General features: G+C 39.1%; 1 protein-coding gene across 2 annotated transcripts in view; it reads left to right on the top strand.

Annotated features, from left to right (window-relative positions):
* Positions 1 to 416: 416 nt before the first annotated feature.
* LOC137605898 (roundabout homolog 1-like) overlaps positions 417 to 24,028 on the top strand; it is a 77,150-nt gene continuing 53,538 nt past the window's right edge. The window contains exons 1-2 of one of the 2 annotated variants that reach the window (XM_068330809.1): positions 417 to 1,234; positions 15,978 to 16,304. In XM_068330809.1, coding sequence (XP_068186910.1) covers positions 1,171 to 1,234; positions 15,978 to 16,304 — 391 coding nt within the window. In that variant the 5' untranslated portion in view covers positions 417 to 1,170. The remainder of the gene's footprint in view (positions 1,235 to 15,977; positions 16,305 to 24,028) is intronic. The other variant, XM_068330808.1, reaches the window with a different exon arrangement.

The raw sequence follows: 24,028 nt of genomic DNA, 5'->3' as shown, positions 1-24,028 counted from the left end.
TTAGGCACAGTAATACTAAGGCTACTTCAAAATGCTGGCTATTAAGACTTTATATATTCAGCATTATTTTCTAATGAACTTTAAATTGAGTTTAATTTCCCAGTGACATATTGACAGAGGAGGAAGATGGTCAGTGTCTCTGCTGCCAGGCACGGATGAGGCCACATTTCTCTGGGTCATTAACAGAACTCTCACTAAATCAGTTCCTTTATATTTTAATAAGGACTCAGTGAAAGCGCACGTCACTCCGACTTTATAGGAGAATAAAAAACGCATTAATCATTCATAAAGGTCAAATTTTGTTCACATTCAACTGCAGACACACACTTTGAAATATTAACATATTTCACACTGATTAAATAGTTAAAGCAAAGCAATTAATTGGTGCAGCTAATTAAACCCTCAGTTTGCTGCAGGCTGCAGCTATCCAATAGGAAACTATTTGAATTACGGGACTTGAAATTCTTCCATTGGATGTTAAAACTTGTGCTCCATAGTTTGCAGTTATTTTTTACCAGTTTTTTTTTTTTTTTTTTTTAATCAGTCTGCTGTTGCCTGGATCTTTTTAAAGCCAAGTAGAGCCTGGTGTTGCGAATGTGTCCTTATGCGGTTTAATGGTGCCTGACTCGCAGGAATCTCCCCTGCACTACAGAAAATCCTCTGACTGGGAAGGAAAACCAAACCATCACTGAGTGTAGAGACGCACGGCGCCTCATCCTACCAGCGCCAATCCCACTGAACCGGGGCAAAACTCCACATTTAAACCATTTAAAGTGAGTCCAACTACGCGCGCCTGCTCTTCGGATTCTTGCTCTCCAGTCAGACACGTAAAGGTTCTTGTGAATCGGAACTAACGGCGTTTCTGTCCACCGATGAATTCCGCGAAGTTATCAGTATTTGGAAGAGATGAGTTGGACAGAAGTGGAGAAAATCCCAGTGCTCAGTGGATTACTTCGCAAGTAACCCACGACAATGACTCCGACTGATCTGAACTTGAATTCTGTGTGCAGCAGCTCTGAACATTAATATCAGTGTTTTCCTGCGGAGTTTTTGGAACTCTCCACCTGGACTCTCATCATCGGCTTTAGAGCAGAAGTTCTATTTTAGATGAAATATACCACAAACAAAGCGCATTCTAACTGGATATACACTGTCTCCAGCTGCTTTTGAATGATGCCTGCCTGTTTGACCGGATTTTATTTTTGTCTACTGTTTTTTCTACGGATTTGTTCAGGTATGACTTGTTTGAGCTTTTGATTTGATTTGATTTTTTTCGGGATGGGAGGTTTCAGAATAAAAGATTAAGTACTGAACGTGAAGCTTGTGTATATTAGAAGAAAAAAAAATATAAAGTGCTATGGCAAAAGAGATGATGACGAATGTAAGTTTGACCCGCACCCTGCAGCCCTTCCAGTCACCCTTCCTCTGTGTAGCCCACAGTGCCCGCATGCGGCCCTTGCCCCCTAATATGCGTAATCGTTGAGACACCCATCTGTCTTTACACTGGCCCTGCTGGCGTTAAACATAAGCAGCAGCTCTTATCTCATATATAAATTAATTACCGCAATAACGGGATAAAGGGACACAGAGAGAGCGAGAGAGTCAGAAAGGTACCAAGGTAATGTTTTACTGGACATGATAACATCAGTGGCATACCCGCACACACCTGAGGTTATCATCCCCAGTCTCTAGTGGGTACATGCACTACATGAGGTGCAGATTAATGAGGAACGTGGAGATATCATTGCACTATCCCTTTGCACCAGTGTCAATATATTATTTCTAGCAGAGGGGAGAAAGAAGACTCCATGCACTTCAAGTGTCATTCAATTACTGACTATTCAGAAAGGAATATTTAAATGATGCATTTAGTTTTGAAAGACTTGAGATTTCTATACACATAACAAATCATATCAGTCTGCCTTATCTGTTGCAGATAGAGAGAAAGAAATGAAAAGCCTTGGGCTCATGCATGTGTGTGTCAGCTATAGCTGCTGCACTTTTGTTGGAGGGTCAAGGTTCGTCCTGGGGGAATTATCCTAGGCATAACATGTATATACAGTAATACTGATAAGACTGAAAAGAGTGTCTTCTGGATGTGCTGATGACATACTTAAATTCCCCTTGAGATTATTGACATGTGGACATATTTAAGAAGATTTGCTGACATTAACCACTGTGCTCCAGTCACTCAGCAGATCTTGGAGGAGGTGTATCTGCTGAGAAAGACTAAAGAACCATCAACCCATCCCCCCAATAGGACTAATAAATCATGTTCATGTCAAAAAACACTGCAGCATCAACTACAGCTGGCTCAGTCCAGATATTAGAAAAAAGAGAATTCTCTTAAGGTGTTTTAATCTACTGAATATCTTTTTGGCTTCATCATTGTGTGATAGTTTTCACCAGCAACGTTTAAAAAAACTCAAGTGTCCCTGAAATTTCCCAATGGCATCAGTCACATTCACTCTGTAAGACAAAGGCGGCTGTCAGTGACATTAGTAGAGGCCACAGACCGTAAAAAGAACAGCATGTTTGCAGCGCTACAGTGTTCCTAGGTGTTGATGGCGATCACTTTATTGTTGTTAGACTTTCATTCTTTTGACAGGTTTTTGCTCTGATGAAGATTAAGTTCAAGTTATTTGCTTCAGAAAGTGTGCGAGTTATTCTTGGATGTGACACAATTCCAAAATTAACATATTACAGTATTTTTAGCCAGCCAACTCTTCCCAAACCAAAGACAATGCATTTAATGTTTTCCCTACCTTCTCTGATCATAGAAACTTCAATTCACCCTTTTACCAGCTCTTTTCTTCACTTTCAGTGGTGACTCAGAAAAGGAAACGTACTAAGGGTTTGCTATCCACATCAAGAGCACAAAAATATGTATGACACCAATGTTCCAGTTCGTAGTCTCTAAATTTACAAACTGACAAACTTGGTTACCGAGAAATCAAAAGTGTTCCAAGAGTGTTCAAGGGGATTTTTTTTTTTTGCCTCAGACAGACATTTCCCGTCTATAAGAAAGGCCTCCGATCCTTCAGCAAGATGTAAGTGCATTCATTTTAGTACAATTGAGCTTTCAGACTGTAAGCTGCAAGCTTCAGTGTGAGTTTCAAGGCTGGATAAAATCTTTTATTTTGTCAAAATATTGCTTTATTCACTCAATGGGCCCTTTCATAAAGTCAAGCCCCTCCCAGGCATATTTATTCAGTAGTCACATAACTTGTTTGCTTGCCATTTTTGGCCAACAAACCAGACATCTAACAAATTATCACTGATGGACCCTGCACTGCATGCTTTGGGGAAAAAAAAAGAAGTACTTTTAAAGAGGTGATAAGGGATTCAGTAAACGACTTGGTGATATTTGAACTTGCAAATCTGTCCATGAGGTCCAAATCTCATCATGTATTAATTTATTACAGGAATATTAAGACATCAGCAGGGTTATAACAGTCTTAAATGACAGTCCTTTCAAACGATCCATGCTTAATGAATCACAATAAAAAAAAAATTTGTGATTCTTTTTCCTAACTTCTTTTATTTACTGGTAATACATTTCAATCTCTCCCCTGGTGTGGAATCTTCACTATAGCACAGAAATATACAACATTCCATTGTTAAAATATTACACCCTTACAGCTGTACCATTAGGAAACTTAATCATACTCGGAAGCAAGGGGAACCCAGGACTGCCCTTAGTCGAGAGTTAAATCTCTCCGTAATAAATCATGTAGACGGTAATTGGATGATACACAATAATCTAAATTATAGCCATTAAAACCATATGCTTGTGTTGAGATTTCTTTGTCTCTTTCATCCGACCGATCTAAATTATGCATCCCCAGAGTAATGCTGGGACTAGCATTACCATTCTACCTGTTTTGTTTGTTGGTCTACAAACCCTGTGTAAAACAGGAAGCTGAGGAAAATAAAAGAATTGTCCATCCTGTTATCCTTTGTTATGACAGTTACTCAATATGGAATCTTTAAACAGTGCAGGATTTGTCAGTGCATTTGAATTATATCTATATAATAGTAGCGTAGGTAATAACTAGGCTAATTACTCTAACTATAAGTGACCGAGTTCCCACGAGGCTGATTTCACTTTTACAACTGCTTTTACCCATGTGTTATTAGTGCAGAGGTAAGGAGAAGAGGGGCTCTGAGACCAGCTGGACATAGTTAATTTCCACCACTGGTGGGTGTCACAGCACCAGAAGGAAAATATTACAACTGAGATACAAGACTGACCTTTTGGACTTGGTTATTCGTCGATCAGAATTGACATGTACCTAAACCTGTTGTACATAGAGGCAAGAGGTTGACCATTGTTACAGAATATATAAATTTAAGTAATGATGTAATGTAATGGCTTGATTGGGGGATGACAGGCCAACCGCATCCTCTGCTATGCTCATCACAACAGTCTTTGTGATGTGACAGTGAAGAGCTGGATTCCACTGCTAATGAGGAGTTTTTCTTTCAGAATGAACGGGCTGACAAGACATATTTGTATGAGCGTTGCTTTGTTCAATGGATGAAACTGTCAAATTTCCTCTGTTCTTTGGAAGTTAAGAATCTAATAAGCTTAACTGGCGACCTGTTTTGGTTGGAGGAGGCATCTTCATTAATGCAGTATACTCAGAGCAGCCGGTAATGGAATGTGTGTTCAAAGTGTTGCTCTCTGCTTCATTTATAATGGTTGTGAAACCGCTGAAATCACTGTTTTTGTTTTTTTCATAGCAAGTACCAAACTTGCTGCTTGGTACTTGCTAATTTACTTTTTTTTTTTTTTTTAAATTTTGGGAGAAACTTTGGGACTTCTTGTTTTATTCAATTTACTGTTTTTAAGCATTTTCCAAAATTCTCAGTCATGATTATAACATGTAACATTATTACGTGTTATAATAACATTATTACATGTAGAAACAGTTAATTGATTGTGCATTAATACATTGGAACTGTGAAGTTAGATCATCTTAAACCTTATATTATATGGTCATAATCACACAAAGCTCCCACAGTCAGCCCTTGCAAAAATGATTTGATGCCAAAAGAGACACGGGTGCATTTTCTTGACAAATGTTCATAAGAACGTTGTCGATCAGAAACTGCTGTGGCAGAATAACCGGGACAGTATCTCTTGTTTCTCCCAAGCCTCTGCCGATGCTGCTGCAATTGTTTGGTTCTGAATGAATGTGCATAAATACATGTATAATGATGTTAGTGTAATGTGTGTTTACAGATTGTGTACTGAAAGATATGGTTCATGATTGCTTCCCTTGTTTACTCACTGGTTCCCTGTAGTGCTTCGAGGCTGAGCTTGGTTGCAAAGAAATCTGCCGAGAGCTTTAACAAGTGCCTTTGGGCCTGCAGTTCAGAGGTCATCATACCTTCACACAGCCTCGCACATACACACCCCTGCACACTTCTATAGTGAGGCGGATCGATTATCGTCTGCCCCACAGAGGTTGTTGGCTCCTTGCCTGAAAGATTCTCCTACATCTTGCTCCTTGCACTCTTACTACACATCTCTTTAAAATGAACCACAGTGTAGTTCATTTGTTCAGTCAGCTGTTTTCATTGTTTAAACTGTCAGGCATTTGTTGAAGTACATGATTTCTTCTTCAGCTATAACAGCAACTCCAGCATGAGTGAAAATGAACATTAATAAATAGAAAAATAAATATGACATGAACTAGAATATACTGAAGCTGAGGATAATGTTGAAAGATCGACCTGAAGTTTTAGGGTCACTGCTACCTCGATGTTATATCAACTAGAAATTATTTGCACGAACTAAATTTCTCTGTATTTTATTTAGTCTGATAGAATGTGGCCATGTTTCCACAGGTTACATCATAGTATTGTAAAAGCAACATAACACTTGTAGACATACACAACATAATAAATAAGTTATATTGGGATAAAAGGTTTTATCCCAATATTTTTGAGTTCAATTTTATTTTATTTCATGTTCTTAACATTGTGTTTGTCACCTCAAGGTGCTGCTCAGAAGTCCTCTCAAAATAATTGTCAGGACAATAAAGAGTAGAAAATGACTGACCAGCTCATAAATCCTCTTGGTTTGAAGTTTTCTGCAAGCTGTAGTTTCCCTTTTCTGAAGTCAGCATCCAGCTACAAACGTACAAGGAGGTGTTTTGGATAATTACCTCTGTCAATAATTCCAACCTTCAGAGTTTTTTGACATTCCGATTATGAGGCATCGTTTTAATACATTTTGGATGCTTCATAATAAAGTCTAGAGGAGACTGTTCTTTGCCACACAAACATTTTAAAAGAAAGTGATGACCTGACAATTTGACTGTTTGTGGCATCGATTGTGCTGCTGCTGATAATTCCTCAAAGATTTGGGTTTTAAAATTAATCTTTTGAATGAACGCCTTTAAAAGGTCATGGCAACAGTATGACCACAGAGAGGCTTCTGAAGATGACCTCTGTACAAGTCGTCTCTTCTCTAGTCAGGCGGTTAATAATCAATAAAGTCCATATGTTCCCAGCGTCTTGGCTTCTAGAATCAATGAGCCAGGCTACCATTGGAGAGTGGTTCAATCGGTTTAATTGGCTGTCAAATAAGAAATCAAGAATCCATTTTTATAAACCTTCATATGTTTTTGGTATTTTTTTACAGTTCCAATATTAAAAATTTAAATTTATTGACAACCTTGATCGGAAAGCTTCAAATTCAAATCCAGTCCTTGATGATGAGGAGAATTGGTGAATCTGAGAGCTGACATGTGCAGGAAAGCCTCAGGATTAACCTCATTAACACGCAGAGTGTGGACCTAAAGTTACCATCGTTAGCAAAGGGTTGACTCTGGAATGCAGTCTCTCGAAGCATCCTGAGAATTTCAATATGCAGTCTCATTAGCCAGTTGGAGAGCCAGTGGGCTATTGGTTTTATATAGGAACATTCTAAGAATGCTCCACCTGCTATCAAAGGAGATCTAAAAGGAGATGCTGTGCGCCCTTGCGCATTTGCGCATTCAACGCTTGCGACTTCACCTCATTGGGGATTTTTGGTAGGCAGTCACATGATACTGTATCTATTAGCTGACGGCATCTAGAAGTGTAAATAATAAATAATAAGACATAGTTTGTAGCTCTATCGCGGAAACGGTCAATCGCGTGTGGTTCCTGGAACGCATTAAATGCGAGGAACGAGGGCTCACTTTATTGGTCAAAACAAATAGATGTTATCTGTTGAGTTTAGTTTGGCTGAATTGTAACATCTCAGAATGGTTACACTCAGCTCATTCCACTGAAGAGACATTTAAATCCGCTTAAAGTATTGTGATTTATTGCAGGAGTTACACATACATCTTTCAACAGGATTAAATATGCTCCATTCTAATGACACTCATTGTTGCGATATCCTCAGTATTTCACCTACAGTATCAGTGCTTTCATTACATTTCCTTGCCACTTCAATAACTGGTACACACACACAAAATATTTTTTGATCATCTGTTTCCATCTGATCTTCAGATTTTCTGTCTGCTAATAAAGTTTCTTTAAATTAGACTAAAAATTGTATCAATCATAAAAGAATGAAGAGTGTCTTGGAGACAGGCTATACTTTGTTACATTCCGTTTCTCTCATGCTGTGCCGGGTTACATTGTTGCCGAAGGCCTTCGTTTGAAGTCGCAAAAACTAGGGGTCTCAGAGTGGAATGGTAGTCAATGACATCTTATCATACTTGAAAAAAATTGCCTCAGGTAAATGAGGAAGCCAGATAAAGAGTGAAGTGTGGATAGAAAGAGCGTCAAGGTGTTGGGAAGAGGGAAGCACTGTGACATTGGCAGTGGCTGTGTTATGAAGTACAGTAATTAACTGATGCACAGAATCTGCATGCATGAATGCAGATATAAAGAAGAAGTCAGCCAGTCGATACTCGTGATGAATTTCTGAATATTCTCCTTATGCCAGGAAATGGGCACAATGGTTGATGCGAGATGCAAGAGGTACAGTTTAGGTATTAATAAATGCATCTCCTCTACATTGAAGAAAACTGAGGCAGACAAGTGTCAAAACATAGTAGCTGTCCGAGTTTGGCAAATAATACCAAGGGGCTACCAAAAATCCAAAATGATGCAGGGACTGAAAAAAATGGTGACGAAAACACAATACTTGTGTTGTGAAATACTTGTACACTTTAACACAAAGTGCAAAGACCAAACACAAAATAAAGGCTAAGTAAGGACAGGTGAAACTAGTAAGTAAAGAGAGAAGAAATTATGCAATGAAATACGATCTGACTAAAATAAAACTCCAAAAACAAAACACCCATCCTGTCGGGATTGACGTAGCACATATGCTTCTCTTCATTGTTCAATTAACGGAACTGCTACAACTGTGATATGCAAGATTTTTATCAAGTGGAGCCAGATTTGCCAGTTGTTTCACACAAATACCTATTTTGGCAATGCCAAACTGTTGCCTTTTCTTTCAGAGATCATCAACTATATCCAACAGCTGAACAAATCTCCCCTGTATTTGATCATTAAAATGTTTGGCGAGGTTATTTTCTGGATTGCCAATAATCAAATTTTGCTTTCAGAAAGAAATGTATTCAATCTTGCAAAAGAAAATCAAAAACATGACTTGAATTTTTAAATCATGGAAGCATGGAGACTTTTTTTTTTGGACCTACGTTCTCAATCTCAAACCACACAACACAACAAGCCAAGCTGGAGAGCTGAGGTCTAACAGCATGCCTTACATCAACAACCAATCCCCGAGTCCTGTGCCAGCATAAGCGATCAGTAGTAATGACACGAATGGAGCCAAATAAAAAGCTGTTCATACAGATAAATTTTCAAATTACTACCAGATGAGCAGCTTTAATCACCGTCTGAAAATCGTTTGGAAAAGCTCATCAGACGGTAAAGCTTTTAACTATTCATAAAAAAAAAAAGTGACTGGAATCAGCTCAAATACAGCAGTCCAAACACGTTTGCTTTGTTGATGATTTAGTCACTACAATCAGATGTTTCCTTTTATATTTCTTTCCCAGTTTCTTGCAATTTCTTCTATTACAAGTTCTCTTATTCCTTCCTCTTCTTCATTTCTTCATAGAAAAGATGAGCTGCAAAGCAATTTGTCAGGGACACAGTTGAAATCATATTTGCCCACTGGAAGTGATTGACACAAGCAGGTTTGCAATGAAAAACGAGGGTCAAGATATTATGGAGTCCCGGATGCCAGTTTTCATCCACGCTGATCTCTGAACTTGTCGACTTTCCCCACAACAGTGCTTTATTGCCATTTGGTGTATTGCAGCTCCCTGAAGGTACTGTTGATAGACTAGTGTCTGAAAATAAAATCTGAAAAAAATACATAGTGCATCAGGGTTTCTTCTTATACAACGTATCTATAGATACATGCATGGTTTTAACAACACATATTTACATAATTGGTTTGGGATTAATGAATAAAGGAAGGAATTTTAAAGCATTTTCAACAAGATTGGATGTTAAAAATGAGGACTGTAGCTCTACCATGTGGCACCACTACCACCACCGCCAGCAGCAGCAGCTGTGTTTTCATAAGATTTTAGTGATGCTCCTTGGCTCGTCTTCCACCTGTGTGTCAGACACTGAGGTTAACAGGCTGCAGCCCTAATATTTTAAACCAGAACACATTTTAGTGTTCTATGTTTATAAACAATGTCACACCAGTGTGTTCATTTATGAGGCAGGACATGCAGTATGCCACATTTAAACATGTTTTCTTTAAATTCCCATTTTTTACTAATTTATTATTCAGACAGTCTAAATGAAGATGATTTAGACACCAAAAAGAAGATGTCAGTGAAACTACCTATGCTGCAGACATCTGTATAAAGATTTTAATTTGTTCTTTGTTATTCTGCCTAAATCAAGGAGCACACAGAAGTGAAACAGGTGGCTGGGAGCTGAGACAGCTGAGTATGACAAGCTCTAAATCAGATTAGAGCGGGGATGTTTCTTAAAGTAGTAGTTTGGAAAATTGAAAAAGTTACTTAATGCATTTTGCTCTACCTTTCTATACTTCACATTGGGTTATTTAATTATTCTCATTTACCTCTTGGGAAGAAAGAAGAATTCATATTTATCTAAAAACACTGGATAAACACATAATTTCATGCCATTGATTGTATTCTGCCGTTGATGCTCACTATGAGATATTGTCCAATAGACTACATGTACAGTATGTGTGTTTCATGTTTACATGTATGAAATTCGACACAATAGAGTTAACTATAGGCAGCTATAGTTTGACGCCTGGGGCAAAGTCTCTGTCCACGTTATGACAGTCCTTTCACATCTGGGTAGTCATTACCAGGGGCCCAATTAAGTCCTAAAATAAATGTAGGTCACACTGACATGTGCTAGCAATGACTTTGCAGTTAATGCGATATTAATGTCTTCAGCTGCGTCGGTGTAGTAACAATGGCAAAATGAAATGATTTTACCGGAGTATTACATGCGAATTGCATTGTATTTTGTCAGTGTTTTTGATCTTGACTTTAAAAATCAAGATTGCAACCTTAATGATGTTGACAGCTTGATGATTTTTTTCTGCGGTTAAAGTGTCCTGCTGACCTACTTGACTGTAATGTTTATCATGTACCAGCGACGGTCTTGTTCTGCCCTTGGGACATGTTTGTTTGTAGCTATTAAAAGCTGGTTCAGGTCAATTTTTTTCTCAGTACTTTATTATTGCACCGTATAAATTAGTCTGAACTTAAATAAAAGGAATGTACATATATAATGTAGGATGATGATTATGGATATCACTATGCAATGCAAATAAAAAAATGTAATAATAAAAAAAACGTAATTGAGAAAAATATTGACTGTAGACAGTTCGAAAAAACTTCCACAAAATGTTTAAGTAAAATCATAATCTGTGTTTTATGATTTATAATAATATCTTTCCTTACATCTTGTTACATTAATTCATAAGAAGCTGCTGGGTGAGTGTAGTCCTCACACATTTACACCTAGTTGGTATCTTGCCCTGAACATCTGTGTGCTGCAGTTGGGAGGTGTTATCATGTCTGTGACCTTGGCAATCCTCTCTGGAAATGGCTTCATTGTTGAATTTTGCCGTTGTTGGTGTAGCAGTTGAAAGAGTCTCTGATTTACAGGATTCTAATCAAAGTTTCTAATAGGGTTTTATATCATTAAAGTGTAAACAATGTGACATCACAGTGGAGGAGAGAGTATGGTTTTAGACACCTTGTCCTGGCCACACACAGGCATACAAACACAATTCACATACCTCAACCCACATACTTGGGTGAATGACAGTGTTCGAATGTTCCACTTAATTGTAGTTTATACAGCCTGAGAAAGAATGTCTGGCATTTATTGGTTGCCTGTGTTTTACTTTACAAATGAGTGGATGTGTGTGCGTGTGTGTGTGTGTGTGTGTGTGTGTGCGCGAGTGCGTGTGCGTGTGTGTGTGTGTGTGTGTGTGTGTGTGTGTGTGTGTGTGTGTTTCAAAGACAATGTGTAAAATAAGGGGTTTATGTTCCAGTGAGTCACCTCAATGTTTTGGGAAATGTGCTTCTATGATTTCATGCACGGTTGGATGAGATCGATGTCCTGCCTGCATCAGTCTTTAGGATAAATATGAAGCTAAAGCAAGGAGTTCATGTAGGTTAAAAACCCATTTGTTGTGTTTAACCCACCAAAGATGTTTAAGAGCATAAAAAAAAGGGAAATTCTGATTGATTTGTTTATTTCACTGATCTCAGACAAACTTAAAACTTACCCTTCCATGACCCCAATGTTGACAAATTTGGTGTCTTCAAATTTAGTGTAATAAGTGCCTTCAAAGCTCATTTCTGCACATTTTTGCTACTTTCTTAGCCTATGTAAGTACAATTAAGAAAACAATGTTTGCACCTATGCAGTACTTGAAGTAGCAATATCATCAAAAAGAAACCTCTACTTGAAATTTAAAAAATGTATGACAAGTAAATAAGCATAGAGACATAGCATAGCTGTTATACAGACCCTTACATAATATCAACCTCTTGTCAGGAAGATGTCTGGCTCTGGACTGTTGGCAGCATTTAAAACCAGATTTCATTCATTAACATTCACTCACGCTTAATCCACTATTTTTATGTAATTGAAAACTGTTATGCATGTCAGGTCAAATTCAGACAAGTACCAGTTTAAATCTGGCTTCAACTATCCACTTGCTGATCTAATGGTAAAAGTGACATTTTCTTTTCCACTTAGGAACAACTTTAATAGTTTGCAGTTTTGAGGTTTTGCTACAATGTTAGTTGGTGTGGCAATTTCTTGTCAGATTCACTTTAAGCCTTTAATTCTATATGTTTTCTACTTTTGTTCTCATTGTTCCTGCCTTGTTGAGCTGTCTTGACAGTGATCTGTAGTGTTATTTGACATACAGGAGTGCCTGCTGTAAACTCAGTCTCCTGAAAATATCTGTCTCGTCATTTTAAGGGGTAAAGTTTAAACCACAATCTTGTCCTGGAGTTCGAAAAAACGAAAACCAAATAACTTTTACAGTCCAAACTGACGTGATTTCTTTAACAAGACATGGCTGTTCCATTTCTTGCACGCTCCTAAGCTTCCTGACAATCTGCCTGCCATTGTTAGTTGGTCCTGACAGCTACTCTTCCAGAGTGGCTCTCAAGTACAGGTAATCCCACGGTACCACAGGTGAAGATGTGTCATTTGCACCACCGTGGCTCTGGTTAAGTTGTACACACACAGAGCAAGCTGATTGTTACACAAGAAACCCCAAAGTGTGGCAGTCCATAATGAGTTACATTATTTCTCCCACTACTTTTCTAATGCTTGCTTGACACTATCCATCAAAAAACGTATATTGGTATGTAGGTCTGTGTATCTGTTGATCTGAGCTGACAGCTTCAACGCTGTTTGGTTCTGATGTCAGATATCTAATCTTTTTGTATTCCTGCTTTGGTACGTACAGTCACAGCCATCTCTTTTCATGCTTTCTGAAGAAATACAGTATTTTACTGTAAAAAACACTAGGGTAGGTTGTTTTAGGACCACCAACGTTGTGGTAAATTCCACTCTTGTTTGCTTCATTCTGTTATTATAATCTGAGTGCTTATTATTTTTTGCGTTAAAGACCCACAAAAAACCCTTTGGCATCTTCTACTTTTCTCATATAATTGATCCCCTCATACCTTCAATTTTACAGAACATATTCCTTAAATCTACTTGAATAAAATAGAAAATACCTTGTTATTCCACAACTACGTGGCCTTCTCAGTTTTTTTACTGAATGTTTTTGTTTATTCCCTGAAGTCACAGTTGTGGAAAAAACAGACTTACTACCCACTTTGTCTCTTGCGACTGAAGTGAAACAACACAAAAATGCACCATTCTCTTTTGTTTGTTGCTCTTCGCCCCCCCTCTCGCGCCAAATCTTCACAAGACAACCGAATAGCCTCGGGCATGACTGACAGAAAAAAGCATATTTGTAAGGATACAGGTGCTACAAATGACCTTTGTTGTGTATATGTGTACTCTATTGTGCAACTGCATGGTTGTTTTTTGCATACTGATTGCAAGCTGGCTGCTGGCCCTTTCCAGATAAAGCATGGTCTTCTGGGGGCCCACTTGTGGCAGGCTGATATTGTTTTCTGTAATGCCAAGGAGTTTAGGGAGCTGCGTAGACCCTGAGGCATCAGCCAAATACAATTAAGAAAGGTAGGCAGCATGTGTGCACAGTGGCTGCTTTGTATATATTGTCTTTTAACAGATTTAAATGTCTAGACCGTGTGTAAAATTACTCTTAATAGGTGGCAAAAGGTGTCTGTGTAGGTTCTCAGTTTATCAGGTCATGGCTATCCAAAGCTGTTTAAATCAATCCACTGGACTTCAAGAACGTTTCTTGAAGATGTTTTGCCTCTCATCCAAGAGGCCACTTCAGTTCTAAAGGTGGCTGGTCTTGTCTCAGCTTAATTTACCTGTGGGGTGTAATCAGTGCTATTCACATTTCAACAACCATCGTTGAAACCTGTCTGGCTCCTTAAAAAATATAAACTTCGTAAAAACTATAAATCTGTAATAACCCACCTGTGAACTTGCCAATATACTCTAAATATGTTCTTGTAATTATAGTAAATTTCTTAAATGTCTTTTGACTGAAAATTGGCAGGTAATGATGGGAACGTCCTGCTGCTGGTAAAAATGACATGAGGTCCATTGCTGTTAAGGTTGTAGATTTATAATCAACTGCTTTTTTAAAATTTTTATCCCACTTATTTAAAATTTCTCAGTATTAGCATGCAAAGCATGTGCATCTTAATAGCTAGGTTGCAAACAGTTCACATCCATCTTAAGACACACTGTCCTTTCATGGTATTATAAATGTAAAACATCCATCCATCCATCCATCCATCCATCCATCTATCTTCTAATCACCGCTTTCTCCGCCGTAGCGGGTCACAGGGAGCTTTTGCCTATCCCAGCTGGCTTAGGGCGTGAGGTTGCGCAAACTCCAGGCATGTTATCTTATTGTACATACTATATGTACGATCACATTTTTTAATGATTGTACACTTTTCAAACACTTTGTATATATTCTGTACCTGCTATGTGCAGCACAATCCCATTCACCTTTTAAATCTTTTGGAAAAGACAGTCAATACAGGGTTGTATTGCTTGCAGTGTGAGTATAGGAGCTCATTGTGATCTACCATGTTGATGATTATCTGCTTCACAGAGTCATTGGCATGTTAAAGGGTGATCTGCTGAAGGCTTTGTATTCGAATGTTTCTAGCATCGTCAAAGGAACGGCAAAGTCTTCATACTCCACTAAAACCATTAACAGTGGCTGTGTGACTTACACTACTAAGCCTGCCACATTTCCTTTTTCCTAATCGTATTTCTTCACTTGCTTGCTCAGTCACGAAGGGTTTTGTGTGATTTCCTTTGCATTTTTGTTTTAAAATGCAAGATTATTTTTAATCTGGTTTAAATTTAACCAAAGAGTAACTCCTGTAGCAGCTTTGCTGAATCCTCACCTGATTCTCCAGCATTTACACAACCCTGAGGAACAGGAACAATGGATAAATAATGACTGTGGATGTGTTTGGACAGGACTGAAGGTGGGCTGGATTGACTCTGCTGGGGTATTGGAAAGAAATGGAGGGAATGCGAGATGTACAAAGGATTGGAGTTGTGTACCTGGATCTCATTAAGGAGGGTTGCTTTGTCCTCTGCCTCACAGGGATTCATTGTTAGATGGTTTCTGTGGAAAGACTGGCATGATTGACATTTCAACAGTGTATCAGGGATTAGAGGTGATTTTGTGGTTGCTAGTGTGAGTATGTTTGGAGTTATTGATTCGTATTTCTATGGCACGTCTAAGAATTTCAGAGGCTGTGCTAAAATTGATTCCACATGGTGAACATGAAGCAAAATAACTGTATAGTCCAGATGAGTGGAGGATAGAGGGTGGTGGATCATGTTGAGAATGAGTGTCCTCTCTCGTTTGTTCGGAATATCAGAACAGTTATTTATGGGAAATGCAACAGTAACACTGTAACATATAGATGTAAATGCCTTGCTTTACCATCATATTCATGTGCATAACGGTTAACCCCTCAGGAAATATGAGATCATATGTCTTTTCTTCATGTTAACACTATTTAATATTTAATCACATTTAGAAGATGTAATGTTATATCAATGACCTAAGTATCGACGAAAATCAGCAATGTAGCTATGACAGTATTTCAGTATTTAGTATCCTTACATACATGCATTAAAATGTTTTTAAAGGTATTGCTTCCTGAAGATTACAGAGAAGGACCATTACACTGATTTTACCATGGTTCTTATTGGTGTGTTTTCACTGACCAATAGATAAATTAGTCACATATAAGAAATACAAAATATCAAATCTAAACATCTTTGTAACCCTTTATACCATTGTTCCTCTTTAGGATCTCGTCTTCGCCAGGAAGACTTCCCTCCCCGCATTGTGGAGCACCCCTCTGACCTCATTGTGTCCAAAGGGGAACCGGCTACTCTCAACTGTAAGGCCGAGGGCCGCCCAACTCCTACAGTGGAATGGTATAAAGATGGGGAACATGTAGATACAGTGTATGACAACCCCCGCTCCCACCGGATGATACTGCCTTCTGGGTCCCTCTTCTTTTTACGTATCATCCACGGGCGACGGAGCAAACCTGATGATGGCAGCTATGTGTGTGTGGCCCGAAACTATCTGGGCCAGGCCATCAGTCACAATGCATCCCTGGAAGTAGCAAGTAAGTTCTATTGGTGGTTGAGACTTTTGTTTAATCTGTAAAATTACACATGTATATCTTGATCATGTTGTACTCCTCAGAAGAGAATAGAACAACATAAAATATAATTCTCTCTTGAAACGACCATTTTGCTAAACCTACAATGATAATAATTGAGAAGCTGTCTCTAAAACCAGACATAAAATGCAGATATCAGACAGCAGAACAAAGTTGAAACTGTCAATGTGCATGATTAACGCAGGAATTATAGCTACGTAATTATCTATCATAAAAGAGATTAGGCAATGTAGAAAGTCTGAAAATGCTTCCTTATTATGAGCTTGAAATAATCTCATGATGAAGGTATTGCAGCTAGATTTAATAAGAGAAAGTTCGGAATGTTAGTTAACCATACTGTTCCACCAGTCTGTGGTGGCCAGTGCGCTTCTCTATGCTGTGGTGTGCTGGGGGACGGACGGGGTGGCGGACGTCAAGAGACTGGACAAACTGATCTGTAGGGCTGCTGAAATTGTGGGAGTGAAGTTAGACTCTCTTACTGCAGTGTTGGAGAAGATGACATTGTCCAAACTAAGGGCCATCTTGGACAATGAGTTCCACCCATTGTAGAGGACACTGACAGGACAAAGGAGTACCTTCAGTAGTAGGATGACCCTTCCTAAATGTACTACTGAAAGGCATACGAAATCTTTTCTGCCTGCAGTCATCAAGCTGTATAATGCCTCACTGTAACATGCAGTGAAGTGGCAGTTATTGTTACTGTGTTGTATTTGTGTTTACATTTATTCATTCATTTTCCTGACCACTTCATCCGCTTGCGTGGGTCATGGGGAGCTGGAGCCTATTTCAGCTGGCATAGGGCGTGATGCAGGGCAAACTCCAGGCGCGACGCCAGTGCACCGCGGTATGTTTATATATAATTCTTTTATTTATCTCCAATATCCTTGTTCTTTTTTATTCTAATTTATCTACTCTAGTCTCATGTTTTTACTTATGTTCTCCTGCGAAGTGACTGTAACAGAAAGCAATTTCCACCTTCTAGGATCATTAGATTCTGATTATGACAAACTGGAATCCCATGAAGCCTGTTTTGATTTTGCTCCTTTCTTTCTGACGTGGACCTTTTTTATGGTCAGGGGACAGGTGAAAGTTCACAATACAGCCCGCCTACCAGACTTGCAGCAGGTATGTGTCTGCTTTAGTCCCCTGGGGTCAAACTAATACTGAGTATCCTGACAGGTGAATGCCAACATGCTGAACGGTGCACTTGCAAGTGTCAAGTGTGTAGAGTTGCCTGTTTAATAACCTTTGCCTGAAATATCTGTCTGTAATCTGTCAGGTTCTATGCAGATGCCAATCAAATGTATATGTTCAGGGTGGAATGAAGCCTTTGGATGGAAGGAGGGTAAAAGGTCAAGGTTTATGACCAACAGAATAGACTAAGTGTAGGTGGTGTGGGAATCACTCTGGTGCGAAGGTTATACAAGTCCTAAAACGCTGGGATCTGGAGAAACGTCTTTCTCAGTGCACTATTTAGTCAAGGAGATGTTGAAACGGGTTAAAACACTGCAGCACACCATCCCCTCCCCACTTTTGATCCCCTGCTCTGCTCAGCTGTGTCAGCGCGTACAATCTTACGCCAGCTCGGTCTTCCGGGCACATATTCCGCATAGCTTTTAGAATAATAATAACTCTCTAGTATCTGTTTCACCTTTTGAATTATAATGAACGAGATGGTCAAATGGTGTTGCAGTAATGCCAGATCAGCACGCCGACTCTGGGAAGCCTCGTGCTCTAGGGGAGAGTTTATTTCTCTTAGTTCACTAAATCTACTGTCAGGTATTAAGGTCGGAGGAGAACACGAGTGAGCTTGTTGAGGTGGTATAGATGAGTTATGTGTCCCTGCTTCATCCATCAGAGGTCAAACGGATTCATGGGTCACCCTGGAGCTGGCAGGTAAAACAGAACCCCGTTTTGCAAATTCGGAAGGGGACTGAGAAGGTAGGGAGGATGAAAAAGGGAGTTGACCTATGTTTGACAATAGACTAATGTATCTAGTGTACTTTATGGGCCTGTTGTTACTTATACTACATAAGTAATGCTTAGACATTAACTTAAAGAAACTATATGTTGAAAGTTGTGATATAGATTTAGAAATAAATAAGATAAAAGGATATTTTTCAAATGTTGGCTTTTCATAACAAAGTACAGACACACAACGATGATACATTCATCTCAAACTCATTGTAGTTGCTCCTGAGTCCATGGGGCACTAAGACTTTGTGAAGCTACTTTTCATAACCAAGGTTATTTGTGGATGACATTAATTTCCCTTTTAAATTTGATTGATTTATAAATGTGAAAGAACCAAACCTCCCTCTCTGCTGATGTCCTAAAGAATAGACGATTTTGCCAGACTGAAAAAAAAAAATCTATGTTTAAAAACATGAAATGTGAACAGTGTGCAGTAAGATGGTTTTGGCATTAGACATTTATAACAAAATATGTATTTAGGACGTTTCCGTCTTCTAGGCAGCTTTTGTTAAAATACAAGTAAATTAAAGTCAAATGTGCGAGAATACAGTGCTGGAACAGCAAAACAAAGGTACGAAACTCTTTGTCCCTACATTTGCGTTGTAAATACATTCATTTCAGTCCATCTAAACATGAAACCCTGAAAGGAAAGCTATATAAACTGCTCTTTGAGGTTCAATTGACCTTAATATTCACTTTACATGGAAGTAGGTGATTCTTGGCTTGGAAAGGAAGTTACATACATACTGTACTCACATGCGTCATCTCTGTCTGTTTGTCTGTCTGTCTGTCTGTCTGCCTGCCTGTCTCTCTTTCTCTCTCTCTCACTGTGTGTGTGTGTGTGTGTGTGTGTGTGTGTGTGTGTGTGTGTGTGTGTGTGTGTGTGTGTGTGTGTGTGTGTGTGTGTGTGTGTGTGTGTGTGTGTGTGTGTGTGTGTGTGTGTGTGTGTGTGTGTGTGTGCCAGCTCTTCAAATTCAGTGGAATAAATTGGCTGTAGCCTCTCCTGTTAGCATTTAAAATCTTGGGGAGAATGGAGTTGGTACATATGTCAAACAGATGTTTAAATATTTCATTCCTGAACAGTTGGGTTTAATGTTCATTTTTGATAAAAGCTGGTTCACAGCTGAATCTGGAGCCAAACATGTTGTACACACGCCCAGCAGTCTCCATTATATTTGGATTTGTGCTCATATATTTTCTGCAACCTTACCTCTGGCTTTTGTTGGTAATTTTCCGCTAAGTGTCAGCTTTTACCTCCATAATGAAGATTCACATTTAAGCACCTCAGCAGACATATTTGGCATACCTTAAGAAAGTGTCTGCTTTCTTTCTTAAAGTCCATTGATTTAAACAGCTTTGGATAACCATGACATGGATAACTGAGAACCTACACAGACATTTGGCATACCAGCCTGCATACAAGTTCATTTTAGGTAGAATTGATGCTTTTTGGTCCCGTTATCTCGGAATCCTGGGTTTTCACTGTCAACTTTTTAAAAAATTTTGCTAATGCCTCTAAAGCATGACTCTAAAATACTCGGGTTTACTGAATAAAGCGTGTGTTACAGCCTGTAGGAGAAATCAATAGTGTTTGAAAAAAGATGTGTTCACTGATCTGGCATCCTGGAAAATGAGAGAGAACAAAGACTAGAAGAGGTGACTGTTGTGGACCAGGAAGTAGCAAAGATTAGTCAGGATGAAGTGAGGAGGGCATTGAAGAGGATGAAGACTGGAAAGGCAGTCGGCCCTGATGATATACCTGTAGAGGTTTGGAAGTGTCTAGGAGAGGTGGTAGTAGGGTTTCTGACTGGGTTGTTGAACAGGATCTTAGATAGTGAGAAGATGCCTGAGGAATGGAGCAGAAGTGTGCTGGTGCCCATTTTTAAGAACAAGGGGGATGTGCAGAGTTGTGGCAACTACAGAGGAATAAAGCTGATGAGCCATACAATGAAGTTATGGGAAAGAGTAGTGGAAGCTAGACTAAGGGCAGAAGGTAGCATTTGTGAGCTGCAGTATGGTTTCATGCCAAAAAAGAGTACTACAGATGCATTATTTGTTTTGAGGATGTTGATAGAGAAGTACAGAGAAGGCCAGGGGGAGCTGCATTATGTTTTTATAGATCTGGAGAAAGCTTATGACAGGGTGCCCAGAGAGGAACTGTGGTATTGTATGAGGAAGTCTGGAGTGGCAGAGAAGTATGTTAGAGCGGTGCAGGACATGTATGAGGACTGTAAGACAGTGGTGAGGTGTGCTGTAGGTGTGACAGAGGAGTTCAAGGTGGAGGTGGGACTGCATCAGGGATCAGCTCTGAGCCCCTTCTTGTTCGCTATGGTGATGGACAGGCTGACAGACGAGGATAGACAGGAATCTCCATGGACTATGATGTTTGCAGATGACATTGTGATCTGTAGTAAGAGAAAAGATCAAGAAGGTGGAGGATTTTAAGTACTTAGGGTCAACAGTCCAGAGCAATGAAGAGTGTGGAAAAGAGGTGAAGAAGCGTGTACAGGCAGGATGGAATGGGTGGAGAAAAGTGTCAGGTGTGATGTGTGATAGAAGAGTTTCAGCTAAAATGAAAGGAAAGGTGTACAAAACTGTGGTGAGACCAGCAATGTTGTTTGGTCTAGAGACAGTGTCACTGAGGAAAAGACAGGAGACAGAGCTGGAGGTAGCAGAGATGAAGATGCTGAGGTTCTCTTTGGGAGTGACCAGGGTGGATAGGATCAGGAATGAGTACATCAGAGGGACAGCACATGTTAGAGGTTTTGGAGATAAAGTCAGAGAGGCCAGACTGAAATGGTTTGGACATGTCCAGAGGAGAGATAGTGAATATATTGGTAGAAGGATGCTGAGTTTTGAACCGCCAGGCAGGAGGCCTACAGGAAGACCAAAGAGGAGGTTTATGGATGTAGTGAAAGAGGACATGAAGGTAGTTGGTGTGAGAGAAGAGGATGCAGAAGACAGGGTTAGATGGAGGTAATTGATTCGCTGTGGCGACCCCTGAAGGGAAAAGCCAAAAGGAAAAGAAGAAGACTGATCTGGGGTCCTCACTCAAGTTGAGATTTTCCTTGATGACAAAATTTAAGATTAACCCCATCTCTTTTCTTGCTGTGTCAAAAGGCTTCATTGCCCCGATGCAGGCATGATCTGTACTCTGCTTCCCCTTTGCCATCTTGCATCTGTCAATAATAACAACTATTACATCACATTATATGATATAAGTTCATGGACATGTGTATTCAGGAGAAAAACACTGCAGCACAGCATCAGAATCCAACAGAGCTTTATCGACTTGATTTCTAATTGACAAAGTATATTTGAAAGCGATGGAGAAAAATAATTTACTTAATTTATCTTCAAGTCAGCAAATTTAATTTGCTGCATTACAGCATCTTCTAAAGCCACTTTAGTTGAGGTGAAATAAGGCAGAGATGATGAAAAATGTGGAGACAGCTGAAAAAACACAGGCTAATGGATGCGTAGTGTTTAAAAAGGAAAAGACTGACAGCAAAGGACGCAAGCTGAAAAAGAGAAATATTTGCCCTTCAAGGCACTGCAAAAAAAAAAAAAAGACTTGTTTACAGAAAATTGAGGTGACGTGGTAGAGACAGCGACAGATGTAGTATGTACTGGCGCCTGAAGCATGTCCATGGGGCCGGAACACTGCAAGCGCACAGAAAATGTTCACAGACGCCTGCACACAGACATCCACTAGTGAAGCCTTTTCTGAAAAAAGTGATAAAATGTTGGGGCAAAAGGAAAAACAAGACATATGACTTAAATCCTGTCCAATAAATGTCACAGAAGACACTCAGCATATTTTTTTTCTGCCTGCAGGGATCCCAGAGCACCCTGGGAAATGAACATATGTCCTATTGACCTCAGCCACTTGATTCAATCATGGATTGCTTTATTGAGGTGAAGGCAAAGTCACAGCCTGTGGACTCTAAAGTTTATTGAATAGTGGACCTGTTTTGGGGTTCAGTAACGGAAAGGAATAGACGATATTCTTAAACTAATTGGATGCTGCCATTTGCCGGCAAGAAACAGAGGGAAGGAAGTGATGCAGTGATGTGGTAATGAGCCATAGGGAAGAGAATGATACTAAAATAGCACTTACACATACATCACTTCATATGTGAGTGTATGAAAAGAAAAGGGTAGAGATCCCCTCTGATTCCTGTATTCATAGAAATAGAAATAGAATGTTACAGAAATACTTTTAGCTCATGACACATAATATTATTAGAAAACATTTCTAATGGCTAATGTAAAGAAAAGACATTAATTTTAATAATGTAAAACATATACTGTTACAGTTACATACATGTATCCAATCTCAATTCTCCCCCTTAGGTCTATCCCTTGGACCTACTGCTCCATTTTGTGCATTCGTGTGTCCCCTTTATTTAGGGGATGGAGGGGTCATTGTCAATTTTCCATTGCAGACTCAAATATGAAGTATAAGGTGGTGATAAAATTCTTTGCAAACCGATGCATTGAAAATGTTTACTGTTTTGGTGCAAGAAGTGCATACGTGTTATGTATCTTTGCTAATAACTAGCAAAAAAATACGTAAAATCTTATGAATATCAGATTAATGTGGAAGTATAGGATTAGGTAATTGGATTGTTCACACCAGATGTTTTTACCTTCTGTCCTCATTCAGTTTTGAACAATAAACATATTTTTTTGCTGGCAGTTATGCTATTTTTATCCGTTCTTTTATTCTGTCCTGTAAATCAGGTCAGATTTGTCACTAGCTGATACTGGTAGCAGCAGCAAGCTTAGAACTATAGCACTTTTATGTTTGCAAGGGATACCTGAACAGAAACAGACATCTAATTTGATTTCCAGTAGAAAAGAAATTTGCTGCCAAACTACTGTGGGAGTGAGTGGGTGAAGTGACTATTGGATTTATTTGCCAATATATAAATGTCTGCGATAATTAACTTCACCATAACGTAGCTATCTGATGACGTGATGAGTGGTGTCTTATTTTCCAGATCAACGATTCCAACCACTACCCCTTGTAACTCTGTTTTCAGGGAAAAGTAAAAAAGTGAGGGGCTTGGAAATCACAGAGAAAAGTTAAAAAGAGCAACTACTGTACATTTGTGCCTTGAAGCTGTTATCCCTCTCGTCATAAATTCTTGCCCATGATGTAAGATGTTAATGAACAGAAAGTTTAAGAGTTAGGGATTCTCTAAATATGGATTTATATTTTATCACAGGCATTTGACACCATTCCTATCTATACTCTTTACTTGTATCAATCAGAAATATGCAAAACTCTTTTTTAAATGATCTTTCATTACTGATACTTCTAATGGTTGAGGGTTTTCTTGTTAGATCTAGAAGCAGCCTTAGAGGAGAAGGAGATTAGTTTGGATTTACTGTCCTTTGAGGTTTGAGGGAGGGTAGGTGAGTCCAGCTGAGACATCCTGCTCTAGAGCATTGAACCTGAGCGGCGTAGGCAATAAGGGCTGGAGTTAATGGCAACAGCAGAGATCCTGAATGCAGGGATGTTCCTGGTCAGCATGAAAGAACTCTTGAAAAACAACACAAGGACAAGTACTGACATGATGAACAGAGCAAGAAAGGTATCCAGACTTCTATCCCTAATAAGGATTTTTTTTTCCCATCTCAATCTTCTGCCAGATAACTTTCAAATAACACCAGATAACAGCTGC

Source organism: Antennarius striatus, chromosome 13 (assembly GCF_040054535.1).
Source record: "Antennarius striatus isolate MH-2024 chromosome 13, ASM4005453v1, whole genome shotgun sequence".
NCBI lineage: Eukaryota > Metazoa > Chordata > Actinopteri > Lophiiformes > Antennariidae > Antennarius > Antennarius striatus.
Note: the sequence above shows the minus strand (reverse complement) of the source record. Positions and strands in the feature narration are given on the sequence as shown.